This window comes from Dicentrarchus labrax, unplaced genomic scaffold (assembly GCF_905237075.1).
Source record: "Dicentrarchus labrax unplaced genomic scaffold, dlabrax2021, whole genome shotgun sequence".
In the NCBI taxonomy this organism is placed as follows: domain Eukaryota; kingdom Metazoa; phylum Chordata; class Actinopteri; family Moronidae; genus Dicentrarchus; species Dicentrarchus labrax.
The window spans coordinates 152,501-174,392 of NW_026136981.1; the positions used below are offsets into that span (position 1 = coordinate 152,501).

The 21,892-nt window shown below is 40.2% G+C and overlaps 3 protein-coding genes and 1 long non-coding RNA gene across 7 annotated transcripts in view; 2 read left to right on the forward strand and 2 right to left on the reverse strand.

The window, feature by feature from the left end:
- LOC127360960 (Fc receptor-like protein 3) overlaps positions 1 to 16,828 on the reverse strand; it is a 66,663-nt gene extending 49,835 nt beyond the window's left edge. The window contains exons 1-4 of one of the 3 annotated variants that reach the window (XM_051395522.1): positions 16,681 to 16,822; positions 16,130 to 16,165; positions 15,582 to 15,845; positions 14,331 to 14,576 (exon numbers count right to left, since the gene is read on the reverse strand). In XM_051395522.1, the coding sequence (XP_051251482.1) occupies positions 14,331 to 14,576; positions 15,582 to 15,845; positions 16,130 to 16,165; positions 16,681 to 16,711 (577 nt within the window). In that variant the 5' untranslated portion in view covers positions 16,712 to 16,822. Of the gene's footprint in view, positions 1 to 14,330; positions 14,577 to 15,581; positions 15,846 to 16,129; positions 16,166 to 16,680 lie in introns of all 3 variants that reach the window. The other 2 variants (XM_051395520.1, XM_051395519.1) reach the window with 2 other exon arrangements.
- LOC127360964 (butyrophilin subfamily 2 member A1-like) overlaps positions 1 to 21,892 on the reverse strand; it is a 141,862-nt gene that overhangs the window by 33,451 nt on the left and 86,519 nt on the right. The window lies entirely within an intron of this gene.
- Positions 1,718 to 21,892, forward strand: part of LOC127360958 (low affinity immunoglobulin gamma Fc region receptor II-like) — an 81,718-nt gene continuing 61,543 nt past the window's right edge. Inside the window, exons 1-3 of one of the 2 annotated variants that reach the window (XM_051395513.1) lie at positions 1,738 to 1,856; positions 2,791 to 2,826; positions 3,151 to 3,414. In XM_051395513.1, coding sequence (XP_051251473.1) covers positions 1,826 to 1,856; positions 2,791 to 2,826; positions 3,151 to 3,414 — 331 coding nt within the window. In that variant the 5' untranslated portion in view covers positions 1,738 to 1,825. Of the gene's footprint in view, positions 1,857 to 2,790; positions 2,827 to 3,150; positions 3,415 to 21,892 lie in introns of both variants that reach the window. The other variant, XM_051395515.1, reaches the window with a different exon arrangement.
- LOC127360969 (uncharacterized) overlaps positions 17,795 to 21,892 on the forward strand; it is a 29,446-nt gene continuing 25,348 nt past the window's right edge. The window contains exons 1-2 of the long non-coding RNA XR_007883985.1: positions 17,795 to 18,187; positions 21,499 to 21,630. This is a non-coding gene — a long non-coding RNA (uncharacterized LOC127360969). The remainder of the gene's footprint in view (positions 18,188 to 21,498; positions 21,631 to 21,892) is intronic.

Sequence of the window (21,892 nt, forward strand, 5' to 3'; positions counted from 1 at the left end):
AAGCATGACTTACCATCCTGTGCAGGAGGAGCTGACTCCTCTTCATCACTACTGCTGTACTAGGCTGCTGACCTGACTGAGCCTTTTCACTGCTGCTGGTAGAAGCTTTTTTTTTTTGAAGAAGCTCTGAATATCTCTGCTTCTCTTCATAACAATTCTCTTAATATCCCTGAGGGAAATGTAATTCACTCACTCACTCAATCAATCAATCAATCAATCAATCAATCAACCAATCAATCAATCAATCAATCAATCACTCAATCAATCAGTCAGTCAATTCACTTTGAAACAATAGCTATAACTACAAACGTCAAGCAGGATCATTGTCAAATTGGGTTAGAATCAGTGTGCAAAATACAGGTGTTGGTGGGGCTCTGGAACGCCTTAAAAAACAGCTTTGACTCCATTAAAATGTCAAAAAGAAAGGAGGTGTCAACAATGTGCCTAATTATGTCTATTTGTAGATTCTACAAAGGTTTATTTTTACATAACTACCACTCTTACCACTCACTTTTAATAACACAATAAACACATATTGCATCTCAAGCATTTGTGGCATTTGAATGCAATTTGCTCTGCCTCTGCCTATTTAAACGTCTAAAAACATGTGAACTGTGAAGATGAGCTAATTGATACAAACAAAAAGTCCTTTATCTGCAAGAGAAAAATGTCTCTAAACAGCCCTTAAAGCACAGAGCAAATAAAAAAGTCACAGCTTGTTCTTGTGTTATAGCTACTTAAATCTAGACTGTCACCCTATATTTCACACACTGGTTGGCCAAAAATAAAACATTAGCTCTATTGAACACACACATCTGCAAAAAACACCCTCAGTCTTCAGTCCAGAAAATAGCGTTTCATATTTCATGGCGGTATCCAAATAACAATTAAAAAACTAAATGCTAACATTCAATGGTTAACTTGGTTTGCAGGCTGCTAAGCTAACCAGTGCAGTGTAGTTGGACCTTTAGTGCTAGATAAAGTTTTCCTCCACATTCAGAGGGAACTACGATAAAACGTAACATTAAACTAATCGACAGATTTCAGCGTTTTTATTGTTGTTGTATTGTTGATGTTGTAACTGTGACCGTCCTCCTGGTTCACGGACCAGCAGCAGGTGCAGCGTGCTCATCTCATGGGTCACCTGACCTGCATGGCCAAACGTCAGCTCTAACAGCCTCAGTACGACCATTACTGTGTTAGTTAAAACTGTAAAACTGGCCCTAAATCAGTTGATCAGCTGTCATCATTGATTGACAGCATTTCTCTTGTTTCTTGTGTTGACGAACTTGACCAATTACCAATCAGATCTGGGGTGGCCACAGGGGTGGCCAATGAGCTTTCAGGGGTGGCCCCGGCCACCCCAGGCCACCCCCCAGAATCACCATTGCGTGTGACCACAAGTCCTGACAGTTTCCACAGCACGCTGAGTGTTTGCACCTCCAACAGAAAACCTTCAGCTTCACAGCAACACTTCCTCGATCATAACCCACATGTGACTCAACTAACCAATCAGAATATAGGACGACAGATTCAGAAGATTATTGTAACTATTCAAATATTTAAACATGTAATAATTACATGTGTTAACATAAATATTCAGAGAGTTAACTTTGTAAACTTTATTTTTGGTACATTAAGTAAAATGTGTGAATACTTGAGTTATTTATCCTACACCTCTGTGTGTGTGTGTGTGTGTGTGTGTGTGACACTGTAGACAGAAAAAACCCACAAAGAGACTCACAGACGGAGAGAGAGGAAGCGGGTGGGCTTCACTTGGTTTGACTCGTGTAAGAAAGCTGATCACCAATGATTTAGTAAGACGATGAAGGAAGCATCTCTACAATGTCTGCTCCGTAAGTGAAATCTTTCTTCTTCTGTTGTTCTTCTGAGTAGACGGGATGATGAGAGGATGAGATGTAAGAGCTGAGCTGTGAGCAAATGTTAAATGTCTAATTGCCTGAAATCAGGCAGAATTGTAAACGCCTTACACTCCATTTCCATCTTCTTGGGTAGGTCATGTAATTGAGAAGCATTTTCTGTCACATTGGTTGAAATGTTCTTTACATCTGAACAGCAATAGTTCAAATACTCTGGTGGGGAAATTCCAGTATCAGTCACAGGCCTGTAATAAACCCAGTTATTTAACTGACCTGCCTGCTTACCTTCCCACTTCCTCCTTGCTCTCAATGTACATGACCAGACTCTCCCACAATGACCAGGGACATATTGCTAAGGTGGCTCAGGAGGCAGAGCTGGATGTCCACTAAATCAGAATCAAAAATAGGATTTGAGAAATGAGGGGGACATTCCCCTCAACCCCAGTGGAAAATATGTCCTTGGATGACAACTAGCTTGAGAAAAAGCAGCATAGTTGAACATCTTGCTGAAAAGTTTTAATTGGATTCCTTTATTCAGTTCTTTGTCTGAAGAAACCATACAAACCTCACTGTCTACAGTGGATTATAGAGACATCCTATAGGCTCATGCTGCTGCCACATAAACCACTGGACTATCATACTCAGCTCTAGAAAGCACATCTTTCCACTAACACCTCATCACTGGAATTAACTGCACACAAACTGAAGCTATAGAATCTCAGGACCATGTGGGGATGTGATAGAAATATGGCATTTCTGTTTCATGTAATAATGTGAGGAAGACTTCACACAAGCACAAACGTTGAGGAGGAGAGTATCTCAGATTTCTCAAATAGTAGGTTTCGATTTCTTAACCTTTTGATCCGGTTCCATTTAAGCTCAAACCAACCTGAGTGTCCTTTCTCTTCAGTGCTGACCTTGTTTCTGTGCTGCATATCCACCAAAGGTTAGTAAAATTCTTTGGTGGTATCATTGGTTGCTTTAAAAGTTTAGGCTTCTGATATATACCTATATTAGATAAACAAGGACACACCTCCAACGTCATTTGTCTGGACGAACAATAAACTGAGATTAAGCTTAATAAGATTCATAAGACAAAAACAGGGAGGCGTGTAGTTTTACGACAGTGTGGTACAGAGGTTTGTTTGGTTCTACCAGTTATCTGAGCTAGTGTCATAATGAATTCATAGAGAAACTCACAAGGTTATTATCAGAAATACAACAATCTGTCTAAGCATGGTATTTCACCCAAATACCCATGATCCCCCAGCTCATCTGACTGTGAGTCCCAGCAGCTCTCAGATGTTTGAAGAAGACCCTGTCTCTCTGAGCTGTGAGGAGGACGACAGCTCTACTGGATGGACCTTGAGGAGGAACACAACCAGAGACACCAGGACTCAGTGTGGAAAAGACTGGGGAGAAGCAGCTGGTTCTTCTTGTACCATCAGCTTCACCACCACATGGGACAGTGGAGTTTACTGGTGTGAGTCCAGAGAGGGAGCAACCAGTAACACCATCAACATCAGTGTCACTGGTAAGATCAGACTGTGGAGTTAGTGTTGATGAAGCTGTGTGTAAATGGATGAAATGCTGTAGTCTGTCTCTGTGTTGAGGTGGACCAGTGATCCTGCAGAGTCCTGTCCTCCCTGTGATGGAGGGAGATGATGTCTCTCTGCACTGTAAAACAAAGACCCCCTCCCTCCAACCTCACAGCTGCTTTCTATAAAGATGGCTCCCTCATCAGGACTGAGCCTACAGGTCACATGACCATCCACCATGTTTCCAGGTCTGATGAAGGCCTCTACAAGTGTCACATTGGCAGTCATGGAGAGTCTCCACCCAGCTGGATCACTGTCACAGGTGAGGAGCTCACAGATTATTCTCAAACTAACAGCTGCTGTAAAGTTCTGAATTCAAACCAGGAAAACAAAACCCTGAGTGAAGTTTGAGTTCATGGAGGAAGAATGATCCAAACAGGAGCAACTTCAGTTTCTTAGTTCAATCGTATTATTTTCTGAATGTATTGTCCATATAAAAAATAAATGTTATTTTATTTATTTATTTTATAATATTGTTTTAATATATATATTTTTTGTTCATTTTAGGGAAATCAACTACCACAAGTTCTCCTTCAACCCCATCTGCCTCACCCCACTCTGATTCTGGTTCCCCCTCTCTTTCTCCCTTCGTGTTGTGGTCTGCTGTTCCATCTGTCTGTGTTCTGCTTCTACTGGTTCTACTGGTCCTACTGGTGACACGATGCACCCATAGAAAACCTAGAGGTTAGACACAGACAGACATACAAAAAGATAAAGAAGGGGTTTGACATTTACATTTTTTTTTACATTTTAGAACTGGAGTCTACAAACAAGTTTCCACTCTAATTACAAACTGTTTCCTTAAGTCTAATATCTTCCCTTTCTCCCCATAAATTATATTGCTGTTGTTCAGACGAGACACAGGTGAACCGGGGCAGGGCAGGAAATGAAGTTAAACAAGACTCCTAAGGAAAGACTCAACATAAAAGTATATGTTAGTAAATAACTAACTGAAACCAAAAACTACAATAGTGTTATTTAGCCCCCTTCCCAACAAGCTAGCATGAGTTGGTTGGTTCCAATGAATGCCTTAGGTCTTCTAGTGTCATATGGTACCAGTATCTTCAGAAGGTCCATTTCATTTGCTCTTGAGCTTTTGATTTTCTTTTGGCTTTAAAACGAGATTAAAATTAATTTAAATCTGATCTGATTATTTTGGTTCGTTCCAGCTGCTGAAGTAGAAAGTGGGGGTGGTGACATCCTGGATGACATCACATACACTGAAATATCACGTCAGCAACAACAGCCAATCAGACGGATCACAGGTAATGATGGTTTTATTGATTTTTCTCCTCGGGACAGTGACTGTGTGCGTTCTTGTTCTTGCATCTTTGTGAGGACCAATATGAGTTTTAGACCTTGAGAGGACACTTTGGAAAGTGAGGGCAGTTTTATAAAATGAGGATATTTTGGAGAACATGTCCCTCAAAATTAACAAAACGTGTGATACTTTTGTACCTTGTGGTGAATGTGTTAACAGAAACAGCTCTGTCGTTGTTCAGTTTCCTGTTTCGTGTCCCTGAAAAATAGGTTAGGTCATTTCCTAAAAGAGTTGTAGTTTTTATCAAACAAACAGCAGGAAATAGTGCGTTTGTTGGGGACTATTTTTCAGTGGCAGATAAATGCACATTTCTGGCTCTTGTAGTTTTTGGACAACAATAGAGCTCTATGGCACAGAGGAATAAGATATATCAGGCTCTGATCCACTAGTCCAACTATCCAATACCTCTAAGTAGATATATTATACACAACATGATTTGAGTCTGAACATATATAAATATATATAGAATATCACCAGAGTCGATGAGCCTCTCGGTTGTTTTTTCACTCTGTATATCAAACCACAGCAGCAACTTCCTCTTGTTGATTCCAGCTAACTGTGGTCTGAAGCGGATGAGGTTTCTCACTATAGTCTTGGTGAGTGTACAGAACAAACTGTGGGTTTACTTGTACTTGGGTTAAGAGATTCACAGAGACTGAGACCAACTCACCGAAAGATAACCAGTGTGTGACTCTTAAACTAATCTGAGAATAGCACTAATTACGAGTTAATTAAAAGGCAAAAAAATCTACAGAGTCTACGGAGTGAGATTGTATGACGTCAGCAGGGAGATTATTCCAGAAGAAGGGGGCAGACCCTGTAGCCAGATGAGTTCTCTGGGGAAATATGGGAGAGCAGTATTCTGGTAATGGAGAGCACAGAATGGGACATAAGGTTTAATAAGATTGGACTGAAATGAGGTGGCCACTCAATTTACAGATTTTTAAGTCATCAGAAGCACTGTCAGCCTTAGGTAACTTGAACATTGAAAACCTTTCATGTTTGTCTGCCACATGTATCACTCCGCTAACCCCCTCCCACCAAATCCACAGCAGAGTTCGAGCTGGCTGCCCTAAAGCATACCCTACTTTATGGTCTATTGTACTCTAAATGGGATCATAACTTACTAAATGAACATCATTCTGTATGGAAGAGGAGGAGCTGCCTCCTGCTGGCCATGAGAAAGAATGCAGGTTTAAGATAATTGTATGTTTTGCAGAGAGTGATCCAGCTGCAGTTTACTCAGCAGTGAGAAGAGCAGAAGATGTCAGTTATGGACAAATAGTCATCAAAGACAAGAGACCAAACAGGACAAGAGGTAAAGCTGTCTTCCTGTGGGGAATGCTAGAGGTTCTTTATATAAACCATCATCTTAACTAAACACGAAGTCTCGTGCCTTACTGGATTCTTAGTTATTAATGTTGTTACAATGGTCAATATGATTTTGAATGATGTTTTCTCACTTCTGGAATATAACCTGGAAGTTCCCGTTTTGATTTGGCCCTCTATAGACTGACAAAGACGTATTACAGCTTGTGACACTACAGTGACTTCTTGTTTACATGGCTAATTTCTCTTGATTGGACAGTGTTACAGATGATTCTTTGCAACCAATTATATGTTTTTAATAACCTGTCAGTTTGAAACTCATCAGCAGTTCCTGCTTGTCAGTGTAGAAGTTGTTATGTGTTGTTCCTCATTGAGTTTGTTTGTTTGTGTTCAGAGTTTCCAGCAGAGCCAGAGGTCGTCTACTCTTCACTGAGGTAGACCTTCACACCTTCAACCAGTCCAACCACTGATGTCCAGCTGGCCTCTAACTGGTCCCCAGAGACTCCCAGTACTTTCATTTATTTTGTTTCCTATTGTATATGTTAAGGCCGGACACACCGACCCGATTATCGGCCGGTGGACGCCGTAGGACAGTCGGGTGACTCAAGTCGGTTCGGTGTGTCCCGTGCCGCCGTCAGCTTTGGCGTTCATTTTGGCCGATTCGACATGTAGAATGACCAATGACCAATCTGATTGGTGGAGTGCTAGCCCTTGACTACCGAATCAGTGAGTGCACGAGAAAACTGGAAGTGACGATGGTAAACATACTAGATAAACAGCTGACAACGCCAGTATCTTGTTATTATTAGCCATCGTATTTTCCGTTCAGCGAGTAATGACAATAACGATTCTTCTTGACTACTATCAACACTCTCTGATGAAAACAATGACTGACAACAGCGTGCGCTGTGTTTACTAGGTCTCGGGGAGAAGGGAGCCGACTGATCAGTCCAACTGCTTTTCTGCTGACGGTCGGCCGTCGGGTTGGTGTGTCCTGGCCTTTAAAGGTTATATATATGAAACTCACTGCCACTAGATGGCACATTGGAGCTACAGCATCTCAGACCAAAACAATAGGCACTACAGCTCAACAGACTCTATTAACAAAACCTGTTATTCTACCTCATAACATACAATTCAAAAGGGACAGAAACAAGATTAAACTCAATAAAATCATCTCTGTTAGTGTTTCCAACAATCAACAACTCTGGTCTGGTGGAAATAAATCCTTAATTCATCGATGTAGATGATAAAAACAGCAGTTTCAGTCGGAACAGACCGGCTATGGAAACAAACCACAGAGAAGATATCCTTGATATCCTCTAGATAGATAAATGTTTGAGTCAGAACAGAATCCATTTACAACTATCAGTTGTTTTGTTATGTTTATTTTTATTTCTGTTTTGGGACTCTCGTTGTAGCAGCAGTGAACTTGTTTCTCTGCAGGATCAATAAACTTTATTCTTGTTGTTCTGTCTGATGGAAACTTTGACTTGTTCTGAGTTGGTTGGGGCTAACCGATACAAACCTCTCTTCAGTGCTGATAAAGAATGAAACCTCAACCGCAGACTATAAACAGCATGAACATCATTCAGCTTCAGTACAGACTGTCTGTTTGAAGAGTTTGGATTCTTTAGTCAGTGAACGGCTGAGAAGATTCACTCTGTAAAGTTTCTTCTCTCATCAGGTCCTGATTTTCTTCAGAAACATCATGAAGAGCTCAAACTGAGTCAGCTGACACATTAGATATATCAGGTGTCCATATGAACATTGAAGCAGATTCTTCTTGCTGTAATCTTCCTGTTCATACTGGACACAGACTGACAAACTCCTGGATACACTATACAGTATGCTGTTTTATCACACCAAACATATGTAGGGTTACACCAATGGTTCCAATTCTTCCATGGTTACTTCCTTATCACAACCAGATAACAACCAGATCACAGCAAGGACCTGCTGTCAGTTGGCTTTCACAGCTCGATGGAGTCAATATGATAATAATAATAATAATACTAATACATCCAATACTACTACTACTATAGTGATAATAACAATGGCAATATCACACTAAAATATCCAACAAACATGTATTAAGATCTGCATTCTTTAGTGTTTATACTGTGTAGAGATCAGTGGAACTGACTCAACTGCTCAACACTGAACAGACATATTGATTTAGGATATTTAAGGCATCTGAGGAAGGGTAGTTGTGATGTTATGTCTTGTGTGAGGGTGAAGGTGGGCGTACACATGTCTCGAAGAGAGGCATGAGTAGAGTTAAAGGTCCACCTTCAGTGGTAAGAATAGCATGCATACTGGCATCTTTATTAAAATGAATTATACCAGCCTTATGCATGAATCATCAATCAACAATTAGTGACATCTAATGATATGCATGATCCACGGTGATGAAGATACAGAAAAATAGAAAAGAATGGAAAAAATATTTTAGAGACCTTTTCTCCTCCTAACAGCTCTTCTTCCTCTCAGCTCCACCTCTCTCCAGTATAGAAAATGACTTTAATTAATATTAAAGATCCTCGGGGCACCACCCTTAAATAAGGGAAACGATAACCAATAATCGATTGATCAGTCTCATAAAAATACACTAAACTATTGATTCAGAAGTCAGATTAATAATTAAATGAATAACTACAACCAAAATCATTATTAATAGTTAAAGTGGGAGCTTTGGAGTTCTACATAGAAGCGGTTGGTATCACTTACTCTTGTACAAAATTAAATGGGCCAGCATTTATAAACACAAGCATTTATTAAAGAGATATAATAAAAGCAAACAGAGGAAAATACACTATATACAAAATAACTTATAGGAACTCAGCTAGAGGAAAAAGGTGTGTGTGTGTGTGTGTGTGTGTGTGTGTGTGTGTGTGTGTGTGTGTGTGTGTGTGTGTGTGTGTTTGTGTGTGTCTGTGTGTGTGTGCGCATTGGGGGTTGGTAGGAAAGGTGTGTGTCCTTTGTCCTCTGACCAGATGTTTCAATGTATGAAACATGTGTTGATCAGAGACCAAGAGTATGGAGGAGTGAGAGGGTTTGAGTTCCCCTCCTCATGTGTGTGCTGAGGTTTAGGCCGAATATGTGTGTGTGTGATCATAGATCAACAGTGCCATTAAAAAGGAGTTAGTTGCATGTAAAGACGGTGTCTATATGAAGCATAACATTAAACTAACATCACCTTAGCACTGTCTGAAAGATTACAGTTAATACAGTAACCTGAGTTATTTAAATTAACATCACAATGCAATAACCTAACCTTTTTAGATACCATGAAATGATCCTTCCTGAAGAGAAACCCTAAAGTGCAAATACTGTGAGAAAACATTCCCATCATTAGACACACGCACAAGTGACAAGCATGTACACACAACAGTCAAGCTTAAATACACCCCCAGGGTTACGTTGAAGATCTGAGGGAGGGGCTAAAATACAGTAAAAATGTTCTGGGACAAAATAAATTATTTCCAGGATATTTGGTTGTTTTAATCAATTTCCAGGTGTTTCCATGAGTGGAAAACTATTCTCTAAATTTCCAGGTTTTCCAGGAGGTGTGGGAACCATGATTGATCAACATTTCAGGTTACACATTAATGTAAATGAGCTTATCACAGATCAGATTGCTTTTCTGTTTTTTTTTCTGAAGATTTGTAAGAAGCACTATAGCACTGTTACCCTAATCCATGATAGTATCAGTTCCATTAAAATCCCACACACTGTCCCTCTGCTTCCCAAGTGGCCTCTGTGTGACATATGCTGTTATATAATACCAAGGCAGAGGGCAAGTATATGAGGGGGAGTAGAGCTACGAATGAAACTCCACTAAAGCCTGAATACATTAATGAGGGAGGGATAAGGAGGCACAAGTGAGACTAATCAGGAAGACACATGTGACACTGATCAATTAAACTAAAACCCAAAACCATGACACAAAAATGTGAGATCACTGTAAACCTGATTCCAGATTTGTTCTGAGTTTCTAATCACTTATTTATTTCAGTTTATACATATTTCCATCTTAGGTTGTTTGCCAGCCTACATGGAAAGTTATGAATGATCACATCTTTGCTGCTTTACTTTAACATTAATGTATAGTATAAAAACTACAGACACACAGACCACCAGTAGATGTTCCTCTGCACATTATTTCCGTAGTTTAAATAACAATGTGATTTAAAGTCATTTTAATTTCCTACACAGCTGTCAATCATCAACACCAGAGTGATTGATTGGTTGATTGATTGATGAGGGTTACCTGTGGCTCTCTGTCCATATACAGACACCATGAGGACAGTGGAGATGCAGTACAGACAGAACACCACTAGGTGGCAGAGCAGTATGAACACAAGCTGGAGGAGGTGGAGGCAGGAGGCGAGGCTGCAGGGGAAGAGAGTGGGGGTGATGGAGGAGGCGTGGTTGTCTGAGTGGGCGGGGCTGAGCAGTGTGGAGAGGAAGAGCACAGTAAAGGAGGAAGAGAGGTGGAGCTGAGAGGGAGCTCATTAGAAGGAGAAAAGCTCTGCAGGAAAGTTACTACTCTACTGAGTTGATTCTGTGTTTAAACAAACTCATAAATACTTCATGATGCTCTGCAGGAACTGATATATAATATTTCTGTCAGGTGGAAGCAGCTCCAGTTACTCATGATGATCAACACAAGTCTAAACTGAGAGAGAAGAAACTTTACAGAGTGAATCTTCTCAGCCGTTCACTGACTAAAGAATCCAAACTCTTCAAACAGACAGTCTGTACTGAAGCTGAATGATGTTCATGCTGTTTATAGTCTGCGGTTGAGGTTTACTTTGTTTGTTCTTTATCAGCACTGAAGAGAGGTTTGTATCGGTTAGCCACAACCAACCAGAACAAGTCAAAGTTTCCATCAGACAGCTTTGTGAAACCTACAGAACCACAGCAGAACAACAAGAATAAAGTTTATTGATCCAAAAACAGAAATATCAATAACAGCAATATGCTTACATTAAATATAAAACAGCTGATAGTTATTATTAGATTCTGTTCAGAAATAGAAGAATGACAGTTTAACATAGTGAGTAATATCTTGTTCTTGTGCATCCTGCTGAAATACTTTTAAAACTTAAATATAATATAAATATAATAATAATAGTATAACTTTTTTTTTTTGCACCAAAAAAGACAAATGAAAAATAATTAAATGTGAGCTGTTTGTCTGTTTGTAGCTGCATGAGTCTAATTATACTTTAAAGATAACACAATGAAAGTAATGGAAGTACTGAGAGTCTCTGGGGACCAGTTAGAGGCCAGCTGGACATCAGTGGTTGGACTGGTTGAAGGTGTGAAGGTCTACCTCAGTGAAGAGTAGACGACCTCTGGCTCTGCTGGAAACTCTGAACACAAACAAACAAACTCAATGAGGAACAACACACAACAACTTCTACCCTGACGAGCTCTCAGGAACTGCTGACTGCTGTCAAACTCCAGATTCAATCAGGTTGCATTAATATTGAATGAATGTTTAACATAATAAAGACTTTAGTGAAACATCTGTAGTGCTGTCCAATTACAACCTATCAACCATATGTGTATAGTTTTCTTACAGCCCTCAACCCCCCCCGTGAAGCTTTGGTGACCCCCCAGGTTGGGACCCACTGTTACAATGTGAACCTGGTTTATAGATCCTTGTGTCTTTCATTACTATCACCCATATCTCTTTAAAGGAATACTTCAACATGGTGGGGAATGATCTTATCCTCTTTCTTTATGAGAGTGAGATGAGAACATTGATATCAGTCTAATGTCTGTGTGTTCAGTATGGAGCTGAAGTCAGGACATTGTTAGCCTAGCTTAGCATAAAGACTGGCAGCAGGGGCAAACAGCTAGCCTAGCTCTGTCCAGCATTCATAGATAAAGAGCAGCGGTACCTCTCATCCTGTTTGTTGTGATGCCTTAAAGACTCCTCTCACTGCGGAGTAAACTGCAACTGAATCAGTGTCTGGAAAACAACATACACATTATATTACTGCAGGTAGTACAGCTGATACTGTTACTGCTAGTGTTAGCACTACAGGTAGCACTGCAACACCTGTAAGATGAAGAGTATCAATACTACTGCTGTACAAGTAATGAAATCATCTGCATATAGCATTATAATAAGATCTGTTACAGACTCTATAAAGGGCAGCAGGTTTTTACAGGCTGTTTTCTTCTGAACACCACTCCTGTGAAACATGAAAGAACACATTTAAATGGAAACTGGACGACCACAGCGCTGCTCTCTTCTATTAAAGGTGGTTGACACATTGACCACAAGGCACAAACAGACAAACACATCACCATCAGATACAGCAGACCAGAATATAGTGAGAAACCTCACCAGAGTCAGAGTTCAGTCCAATGGAAACAGGAAGCTGCTGCTGTTTGATATTCAGAGTGAAAAACAACTAAACTTATATATATTATATATATATATATATATATATATATATATATATATATTATTATATATTATATTAAAGCTCAGTTTGTAGTAAAGTGTCTGTCTCCTCTTATATACGCTGCCTTAAATCTTACTTTGAACAAGGACTTCTTAAACTTTTCTTAAAGTATAAATCTAGAGATTTTTTATATTTGTCTTCATTTTCAGACTCAAACGAACACTGACTGTATCCACTAACTGCTACTGTGTGTATCACAGTCTGATATATCTCCTTCCTCTGTGCCATAGAGCTCCATTTAAAAGCTTTGCTGTGAAATTTGAAAAGAGACCAAACACAAGTGGAGGAGAGCTGTCAACCTGTCACACAAACTATACAATTATATTAACTCTATTATTATACATTTATTTAATGTGAAATCCAAAAGATCCAAATGTGACTTAACATTTGGATGTAAATAGTAATATATATAATGTTGGTGTAACAAGACTGTGAAGATCAACAAAATGATATCAATGAATACATTTGCAGATTGCAGGTTATTCACTGTAAAGAGTGAAACGTATTAACAGTTAATGTGAGCAGAATGTACAGACAGTGTAAATATGCAGTTATTTATTGACATGGTGTCTTTATTTAAATGAACAGTCCTGCAGTGAAACATGAGCAGATCAACGTTCAGCTGAGTTGTTTTCATCAGAAACAGGAAACTGGACGACCACAGAGCTTCTGTTAACAGATTCACCGCAGGGTCCAAACAGACACAGTCACACACACAACACAACACACACAACACACACTATCATCAACTAAAATAGAACTACAATATATCTCACTACAGTGTTTAGGAAGTGAAAAGCATTGATTTTACATTGTATTTATGTTGATGAACATGATTTCTAACATCATTGTTTAAAAATGTCCTCACTTCATTTTCCATATTGTCCCTAAAAATAAAATCAATAAAACATCATTACCTCGTCTGCGTCTGATTGGCTGTTGTAGGTGACGCAATATTTTGTCATTGTATGTGACACCATCTGTGATGTCATCGCCTCCACCTGCTGCAGCAGCTGAAACGAACCAACAAATATTTTACACTGAGGTCAGATTCAATCAAAAGCTCCAGCACTAAAATAAATGGACCTGTGTTGAGAATGTGAATGTAATAATTAATAGTAAGAGTTGAACATTTAAACTTTAAACTGATTATCTGTAGACTCAGTTCTGAAATACCAACAGTAAAATGTCATTTTAAATGTGAACTGTAGGACATGGTTGTCTTTTTGTGTCTGAGTCTAACCTTTATGTTTCCTCTGGATGCATCGTCTCACCAGTAGAACCAGTAGAACCACTACAACCAGTAGAACCACACCACAGAATAATAGGAGGAAGAGAGGGGGGAAGAGAGGGGGGAAGCAGAAGTATAGGGGGTGTAGGGGGAGATGTAGTGGTGGGTTTCTCTAAAATGAACAGGAAATCATAATTAAAGCACAGAAAATAAAATAAATGTAAAACACATTGAGTGGTTTGACTTTTCAGAAAGTAATAAGATTAAATAAAGAAAGTGAAGTTGCTCCTGTTAGTTCTGATCCTCTTTTTCTACTGAAACATTTGACCCAGCTTGGTTTATGTAGATTACATATCAAACGGTTATGTAGCTGTTGAACACTGACTTTCTCTGCTGGCTGTAACGTTAGAAAGGTTGTCACATTGTGAACAATCACTGCTGTCCTTGTTAGTGCTGCAGTAGAGTTATCTGTAACCTCCTCACCTGTGACAGTGATCCAGCTGGGTGGAGACTCTCCATGACTGCCAATGTGACACTTGTAGAGGCCTTCATCAGACCTGGAAACATGGTGGATGGTCATGTGACCTGTAGGCTCAGTCCTGATGAGGGAGCCATCTTTATAGAAAGCAGCTGTGAGGTTGGAGGGAGGGGTCTTTGTTTTACAGTGCAGAGAGACATCATCTCCCTCCATCACAGGGAGGACAGGACTCTGCAGGATCACTGGTCCACCTCAACACAGAGACAGAATAAAGACAAAAACATTTACATGAGATGCTGAATAAACAAAAGTCTCTCTCAAAGAAGTGTACCGATAGATATAAAGTACATTTGACAAACTAGTGGAAATATCATTAGATGATTATGAATACATCATTTATGACTTTCTCTGGTCCAATGTATTTTACAAACAGACTATGATTATTGTTTGTTTGTTTATGTTTGTTTTTGTCCCAAACTATTTCTCTTTCTAGCCGTTCACCCACCTCAGTGAGCTTCCCCTCCCCGACCCACTCTGCCTTTAACTGACTCACTGCTGTCGTCTGAGGGGATCCTGTTATAACTTTACACAACTAATAACCATACACTACATCTCCTGAACATTATAAGTTAAACCCAACCTGTAGCCCCTGAGGAGGAGGTTGGGATGAAGGAGGGAGCTGCAGTGCAGTGTACTGCTCTCCTGCCATCAAACTCAATTAGATCAGTTCAGTTTTAGTTTTCCTCCTTTTCTGAGCCACAGACACAGACACACTGTCCTGTCCTTGACTCAGTAAATACAAGAAATAAAAACACATGAAAACATTCTTATGAATATTTGGGTAAACTCTGATCAATCTTCATCCAAATCTCAAGGTTTTCTACAAACGTCCTGCAGTTACTGAGTTCACTGTTTGTGTTCATTGATCAGTTTATCAGCTGTTCTCTGCTGTTATTGATATTATTGAATATAATATGAATTATCCATAAAATATGTCTCTGAGTCAGTTTACTCAATGATAGAACAGGACTATCTTCAGGAGAAAGGCTGGGATCCACCCAGTGTGGATGAGCTTCCTGAAGTACACCTGTCTGTCTTCTTGCCTTCATTCTTCTTCAGGTAACATTTAACTTTGATTTCAGTCAAAGTGAAAAGGTGAATGACTCACTGTTCACACCTTGTAGAACCCCTGTGTTAGTTATTGACCTGGTAATCCATTACTATTACTGCAGGGAGTTACAGCAGTCTGATCTTACCAGTGACACTGATGTTGATGGTGTTACTGGTTGCTCCCTCTCTGGACTCACACCAGTAAACTCCACTGTCCTCTGTAATGATGAAGCTGATGTTACAAGAAGAACCAGCTGATCTTCCCCACGTTACTCCACACTGAGTCCTGGTGTCTCTGGTTGTGTTCCTCCTCAGTGTCCATCCAGCAGAGCTGTCGTCCTCCTCACAGTTCAGAGAGACAAACTGTCCTTTAAACATCTGAGAGCTGCTGGGACTCACAGTCAGAGAGGCTGGAGGGAGAGACAGAAAGATGCAGTTAGAGAGAGAGAGAATGTCTCACTGCTGAACTGATGTCTGAGTTTCAGAGAAGATTTTTGACTCAAACTCAGATATGATCTGATGAATTCTATATGTTGGCATTAAACGCAGCAGAGGATCTGTCTACATGTGTCTGATTTATAAATGTGATCAGTTTATTGATCTTCTGTAATAGTTAATCCTGCTGATATTGTGGCAACTAGCTTCTTACTGACTTTCAAATATCCTCCAGCTGTCACAGAAGAAGTTCACTAACCTTGGTTTGTTGGGCGGCTCAGCAGTGAGGTCAGAACTAAAGAGAAACAACACTTTTTACTGAACAGACTTAGACTTCTCTTTATTGATCCCTTTGGGATGACTCCTGCAAGGAAATTGGATTTCCAGCAGCTTACAAAAACACTTACAGAAAAAAGAAAGAAAGAAAATAAAAGAGGCATCAAAAATACAGTATAATATAAACAATAAAACTCTTAGCTAAATATAGAAAGTAGAGATAAGAATAAAAGTAAATTAAAATTCATGGAAAATAAAATCACATAAGATAAATGTAGAGAACTGTAAAGAGGATAAATAAAGATAAATATATAGGACTGTATATGGCATTGTGTTGTTATACAGTGGATAAATGACATCAGCAGAAATTAGCAGTTAAATTAAATTACTGCACAAAAAAACAACCACACATTGATATAAGATAATAATGCAAACAGCAGATTATATTTAAAGGTCCAATGTGTAACACTGAGGACGATCTATGGTCAGAAAGGAACTGAATATCCAAGTGTTAAAAAGTAGATATTTACTCACCCAGCAGCCACTGTAAAGAGGATTCCTCCATTTTAGATCTTGGCCATCTGAGATCAGCACATTAGAGTTTAGCAGTCACACTGAGTAAAGCCCACCTCCTTCCTCTTTATGTATCAGTGCTGTGGTTTTCTCTCTGCTGTTAGCAGGAAACAGGCTTTCTGTAACTAATGGCCTATAAAACATCCAACCTCGAATGTCAGTAACAGCAGCTCACATTGGGGTTCACCTGGACCGGTCACTATCACAGCCAGAGGGTGGACACAGACTGAGGGACAGACGCAGTCACACCTTTTGGTCTCTGAAAAGCAGCATGTGTTTGGACTCGGTTCACAATGAAATCCTCTACCTGCAGAAATGTTTTATGTCTCTGGAACTGATTTTAACTGAGATATAGGAGACGGGGCTCCTGTCAGATGGACATTAGTTCATCTCTGTAACACAGGTCCAGTATGTGGTTTGTCTGCTGAGGTTGTGAGGTTACCAAAGTTATTATTTACAAAGATTACATTTATAAAATCCCAATAACACACCCAACTGGATAATCAAAACTCTGTATAATCCAAACTGAAACATATTTTTGGTCCACATTTAAATTCATTAAGCTATTTAATACCTATTTAGTGTGTGTATGTGGGTTGGGGTTGGGGTCGGGGGGGCATGACTTGTCTTGGACACAGGAAAGGGGGGCTTCAAGGAAAAAAGGTTGGGAACCACGGGACTAGCTGACCGGTAGAGCTGATGGGGCTGCCTGCCCTCCCAGGATGTAACCACTGATCACTGCAGCCAGGGTGTGAACTACGGGGGAGCCAGGGGGGTCTCAGCCCCCCTTAATGAGACATGAGCTCCCCCTGAAAACATGATTTGTGAAATTTAGGGGGGGTCTCTAAAAGTTTTTTCCCATGGATTTCCTTTTTGTTTTGTTTTTTGTTTTTTTGTATTATCATGTGTAAAATTAGGCTATTTTTTATGTATGATTTGCGGATGACGCGTCACTATTTCACTTTAATAAAGATACCGGCCTGCAATTCTTGTCTTCACCATTGAAGCGTGGGGGCGCTATGTCTTAAACGTCCCTTTAAATCAGACATCGGAAACGAAAAAAAGACCGGGGGGGACGGGTCCCCTGCAATATTGGAGACAGTTGTATTTGTCCCACCCAAAAATTAAACCGCGGAGGAGAAAAAAATTTGATTTTGAAATCTTTAACTCGCTGGCTTTTATTTTGAAAGCGCCACACAGTGTCGCGTCACCGGCCGCCCCTCAGCGGCTCAGACTGTTGGGGAAGCGGGATTGTACCCATGTAACTTGAAAACGAGTAACGTTACACATCCCCACATCTAGAAAGGAGTTAGTCTGTCTGTGTATTCGCTTGTTCTTGACATTCCCATCAGTGTTTTTCTATACCTTATTCATCTCCACTGCTTTCATATTAGAGATCAGATGAAGTTCAGCTGGACACTCACAGTGGTGAGGGTGATGCAGGGAGAGCAGCACTGCAGAGTTGCAGGTAGGTGCTATATGAAGGCTGAGGTGATTTTAGTTTGATCATGAGAGGAAGGTTTGAACATGATAAGAAGTGAACACGGTTTAACTTACACAATAATATAACGATGATTTTAATATTGCACTAGCTTTCCCATCAGTATTTTTCTGTACCTTATTCACCTAACCTTAAAGGGTTAGGGTGCTCGTAGTAACTGCAGTCTCGTCGCATTGTGTGACATTGTGACTGTTTTCCTTTTAGGGTGTTCAGAGCAGGGACAGACAGCTGAGAGACACTGAAGTCAGGGGACAGAGGACAGAGTCATATCAGCCACACCCAAAATGTATTGACACTCAAGTCCTGTCTAACAGAACTCTCTCCTTCCAAGAGCCGTGGTACAAGGACTTTCCCTGGCTACATTATGATGCAGTGCAGAAGGAGGTTTTGTGTTTTTATTGCATGAGAATTTCCCAGGACAAACTCACACCATTTGCTGTAAAATCAGAGCCCGCCTTTATCACTTCTGGATTCAAAAATTGGAAAAAAAAGCTATTGAAAAATTTAAAGCATATGAAAGTAGTCATACCCTCCGTCATGCTGTCTCTGTGACTGCACAAGAAAATCACCCTGTAAATGCAGTTGTCCAGTGCTAAGACAAATCAACAAGCAGACAACAGACACTGTCTGGGGAAACTGGTGAGTTCAATCAAATATTTGGCACGACAGGGACAGGCCTTGAGAGGACATGAGGATGAAAACAGTAATTTTTATCAACTCTTGAAAGACAAGGCAGAGGATGATGTCCTTTTAGCCAAATGGTTGCAGAGGTCCCAGAAAGATTACATCAGTCCACAGATCCAGAATGAAATTCTGTCTACAATGAGCAACACTGTTGTTAGTGGAATAGCTGATACAATCAGAGATCTACCAGTTCTTCAGTATGCAGTTATTATGGATGGAACACAAGACATTTCTGGGCAAGAACAAGAAAGTATTTGCCTGCGTTATGTTGACAATGACCTGAAGCCCCATGAAGAGTTCATTGGTTTGTATTCTGTTTCTGATACAACAGGAAAAAGCCTTGCTGGAGTAGTTAAAGATGTGCTGCTGAGATTAAACTTACCAAGTAAGGCTGCTCAATTAATCGAAATTTGACCATGATTACGATTTTGGGGCCAAACGATCTCAAAACTAATAAAATCGGAGGGAAACGATTTTTTTTTTCTCATTTTCTCTTGTGCAACGTTGTATAGAAAAAAGCTGTTTCGCGCATGCGTATTTTCCGTCCTTCCCCTGCAGCATGAACTGCACGTCATGCGCTCGGTATACTCGGTATTTATACTTGCGCTGGTGGGTGCGACACAAGTTGCAGTCTTCTCCTGTCACGTTGTTTTCGTTTGAACAGGTAACGAGGACACTTACAAATGTTTATGGGGAAAGGAAAGTGTAACTGAGGACTTCTTGCAAAGTGTTTTTGACAAATGTCCAATAAATGCAGCATGTTTCTGAAGTTTAAAAAAATAATCGTTTGAATAATCGTGATTTCAATTTTCAAGCAATCAAGCAACCCTATTACCAAGGCATGGTTTACGAGGTCAAACTTATGACGGGGCAGCTAATATGGCTGGGAAGCATGCTGGTGCACAGGCACTGATAAAACAAGCCACTAGCACTTTACGTTCATTGTGGGGCTCACTGTACTAATTTAATCACACAGAAAGCTTGCTCAGCCTCTGTTCTGATCAGAGACTCATTGGATTGGGTCAACCAGCTTGGAGTCCTTTTGTCTCATTCAGGGAAGTTTAAGGCGATTCATGCAGCAATAGCAGAGAATCCATCATGCACTGCAATAAAACCCCTGTGTCCCACGAGATGGACAATACTGGGAAAAGCCATCACAGCTGTTTTGTCACAGTATGGGTCAGTGCTGTCCAGCTTGCAGGAGATGGCTTGTGGTGCCTCAAATACTGCCTCTACTGCTAATGGCCTGCTAGGACAGTTTAGGAAAGGCAAAACAGTTTTGGGTCTCATCTAGTGTTGCACGGTGCACCGATACTTCAAAAGTATCGCGATTCTCGGAAATTAAAAACGCCACGATTCCTAAATTTAATAGTATCGATACTTTTAAGAATGACCGCGTTCCAGATTAGTAAGAGACGTATTTCATGTTGGTGTGTGCAGCATGCTTCCAGTGCCTCCCCATGGACGTCTGTGTGTTTTCTCCTCACGCACGCAGCAAAGAAGCTGCAGCTGTCATGTGACAAACACTGTAACGAGATCGCTGCATGTGCGAGCACAGTGATACTGTGGCTGCCGGTCCACGACTGGTAGAAAAAGATGACGCGAGGAGTGAAATATGGAAGTACTTTGCCTACCTTGCTGACAGTGAGGGCAAAGCTACCGATAAGTCCAGACCTGTTTGTCGTCAGTGCTAACGTTACAAACGAATGTAAACAAAGAGAGCCAACACCTCCAACCTGGAGAAACACTCGGCCGACAAACACGCTGAGTTGTACAAGGAGTTTAAAGACCGACAGTATGTGAAAGATAACACGACCACATTCATGCCCTTAAATAAGTCAAATGAGTAGGCTACGGTTTATTTTGCACCACCGTAGTTTGACGAGGCTATCTAGAGAAATAGTAGGCTGACTATGGGCATTATCCTCATGGCTAACCAACAGCCTGCCTACGGATAATTCAACATCTCTGAAAACGCAACTTTCACAGATAACGTTAATCATTTGCAAGCTGCTAAAATAAAGCATACAAACATCAGCTAAAATGATCTATAGGCTATATGATTATAATCAGAGCATGTGCATGTTTGTCAGGGATTTATTTATATGAGGTTATTACAGCATTTAAAGAGCACAGACCGCAGAGGAGGAGGTGTATTTGTGAAACGCCTTGTAAGAAATGATGGACTCAAATATAAAGTTAACCATCAAAGAAATCAGACGTTGAAGTACAGGAAACATTAGCCTATATTAATCCATATATCACAGCTTAAATAACATTAGGTTAACTCATTATTTCCTATTATTGATTATGGTAATGTTATGGTAAAGTGTTAGCTGCATATAGAGAAGCTAAGTTAGTCACAAGTTATTGTCACTATCACACATAAACTATTTAGGTCCTCTCTTATGACAAATTCATCACCATCATATTTTAAATATTTCCATTTTCTTCTGCTACAGAAAAAGTATCAATCGCAATTCTTGACTTGGTATCGGTATCAAAAACAATAATTTTGGTATCGTGACATCACTAGTCTCATCCTTGCCTCAGCAGTGATTTGTGAGCTTGAATGCCTGAATATCTCTTTTCAGAAGAGAACCATTGCTGGCATGAGGGCTGCTGTCCAAGTTGTTAGGACCTCACTCAAGGCCGAAAGAGATGAGGCAAGTTACAAAACTCTGTTTGAAGAGGCTGCAGGGATCATTCGTGGATTGCCTGTAGAGGTATGTAGACTATTTGGGCAAGTGGAAAACCGGGTGAGGTTGCTTTTGGTTGTCCCTGTTTCCTCCTCTGAGGCAGAGAGGAGTTTTAGTGTCCTCCACAGGCTCAAAACTTGGCTCCGGTCCACAATGACTCAAAACAGACTTAACCATGTTGCTGTCTGTCATGTCCATCAGGATAAACTTAACTTACTGGACAAGAAGTCAATTTGCAAGCAATTTGTGGCTGCAAATGACAGGAGGAAAAAACATTTTGGCTCTTTTG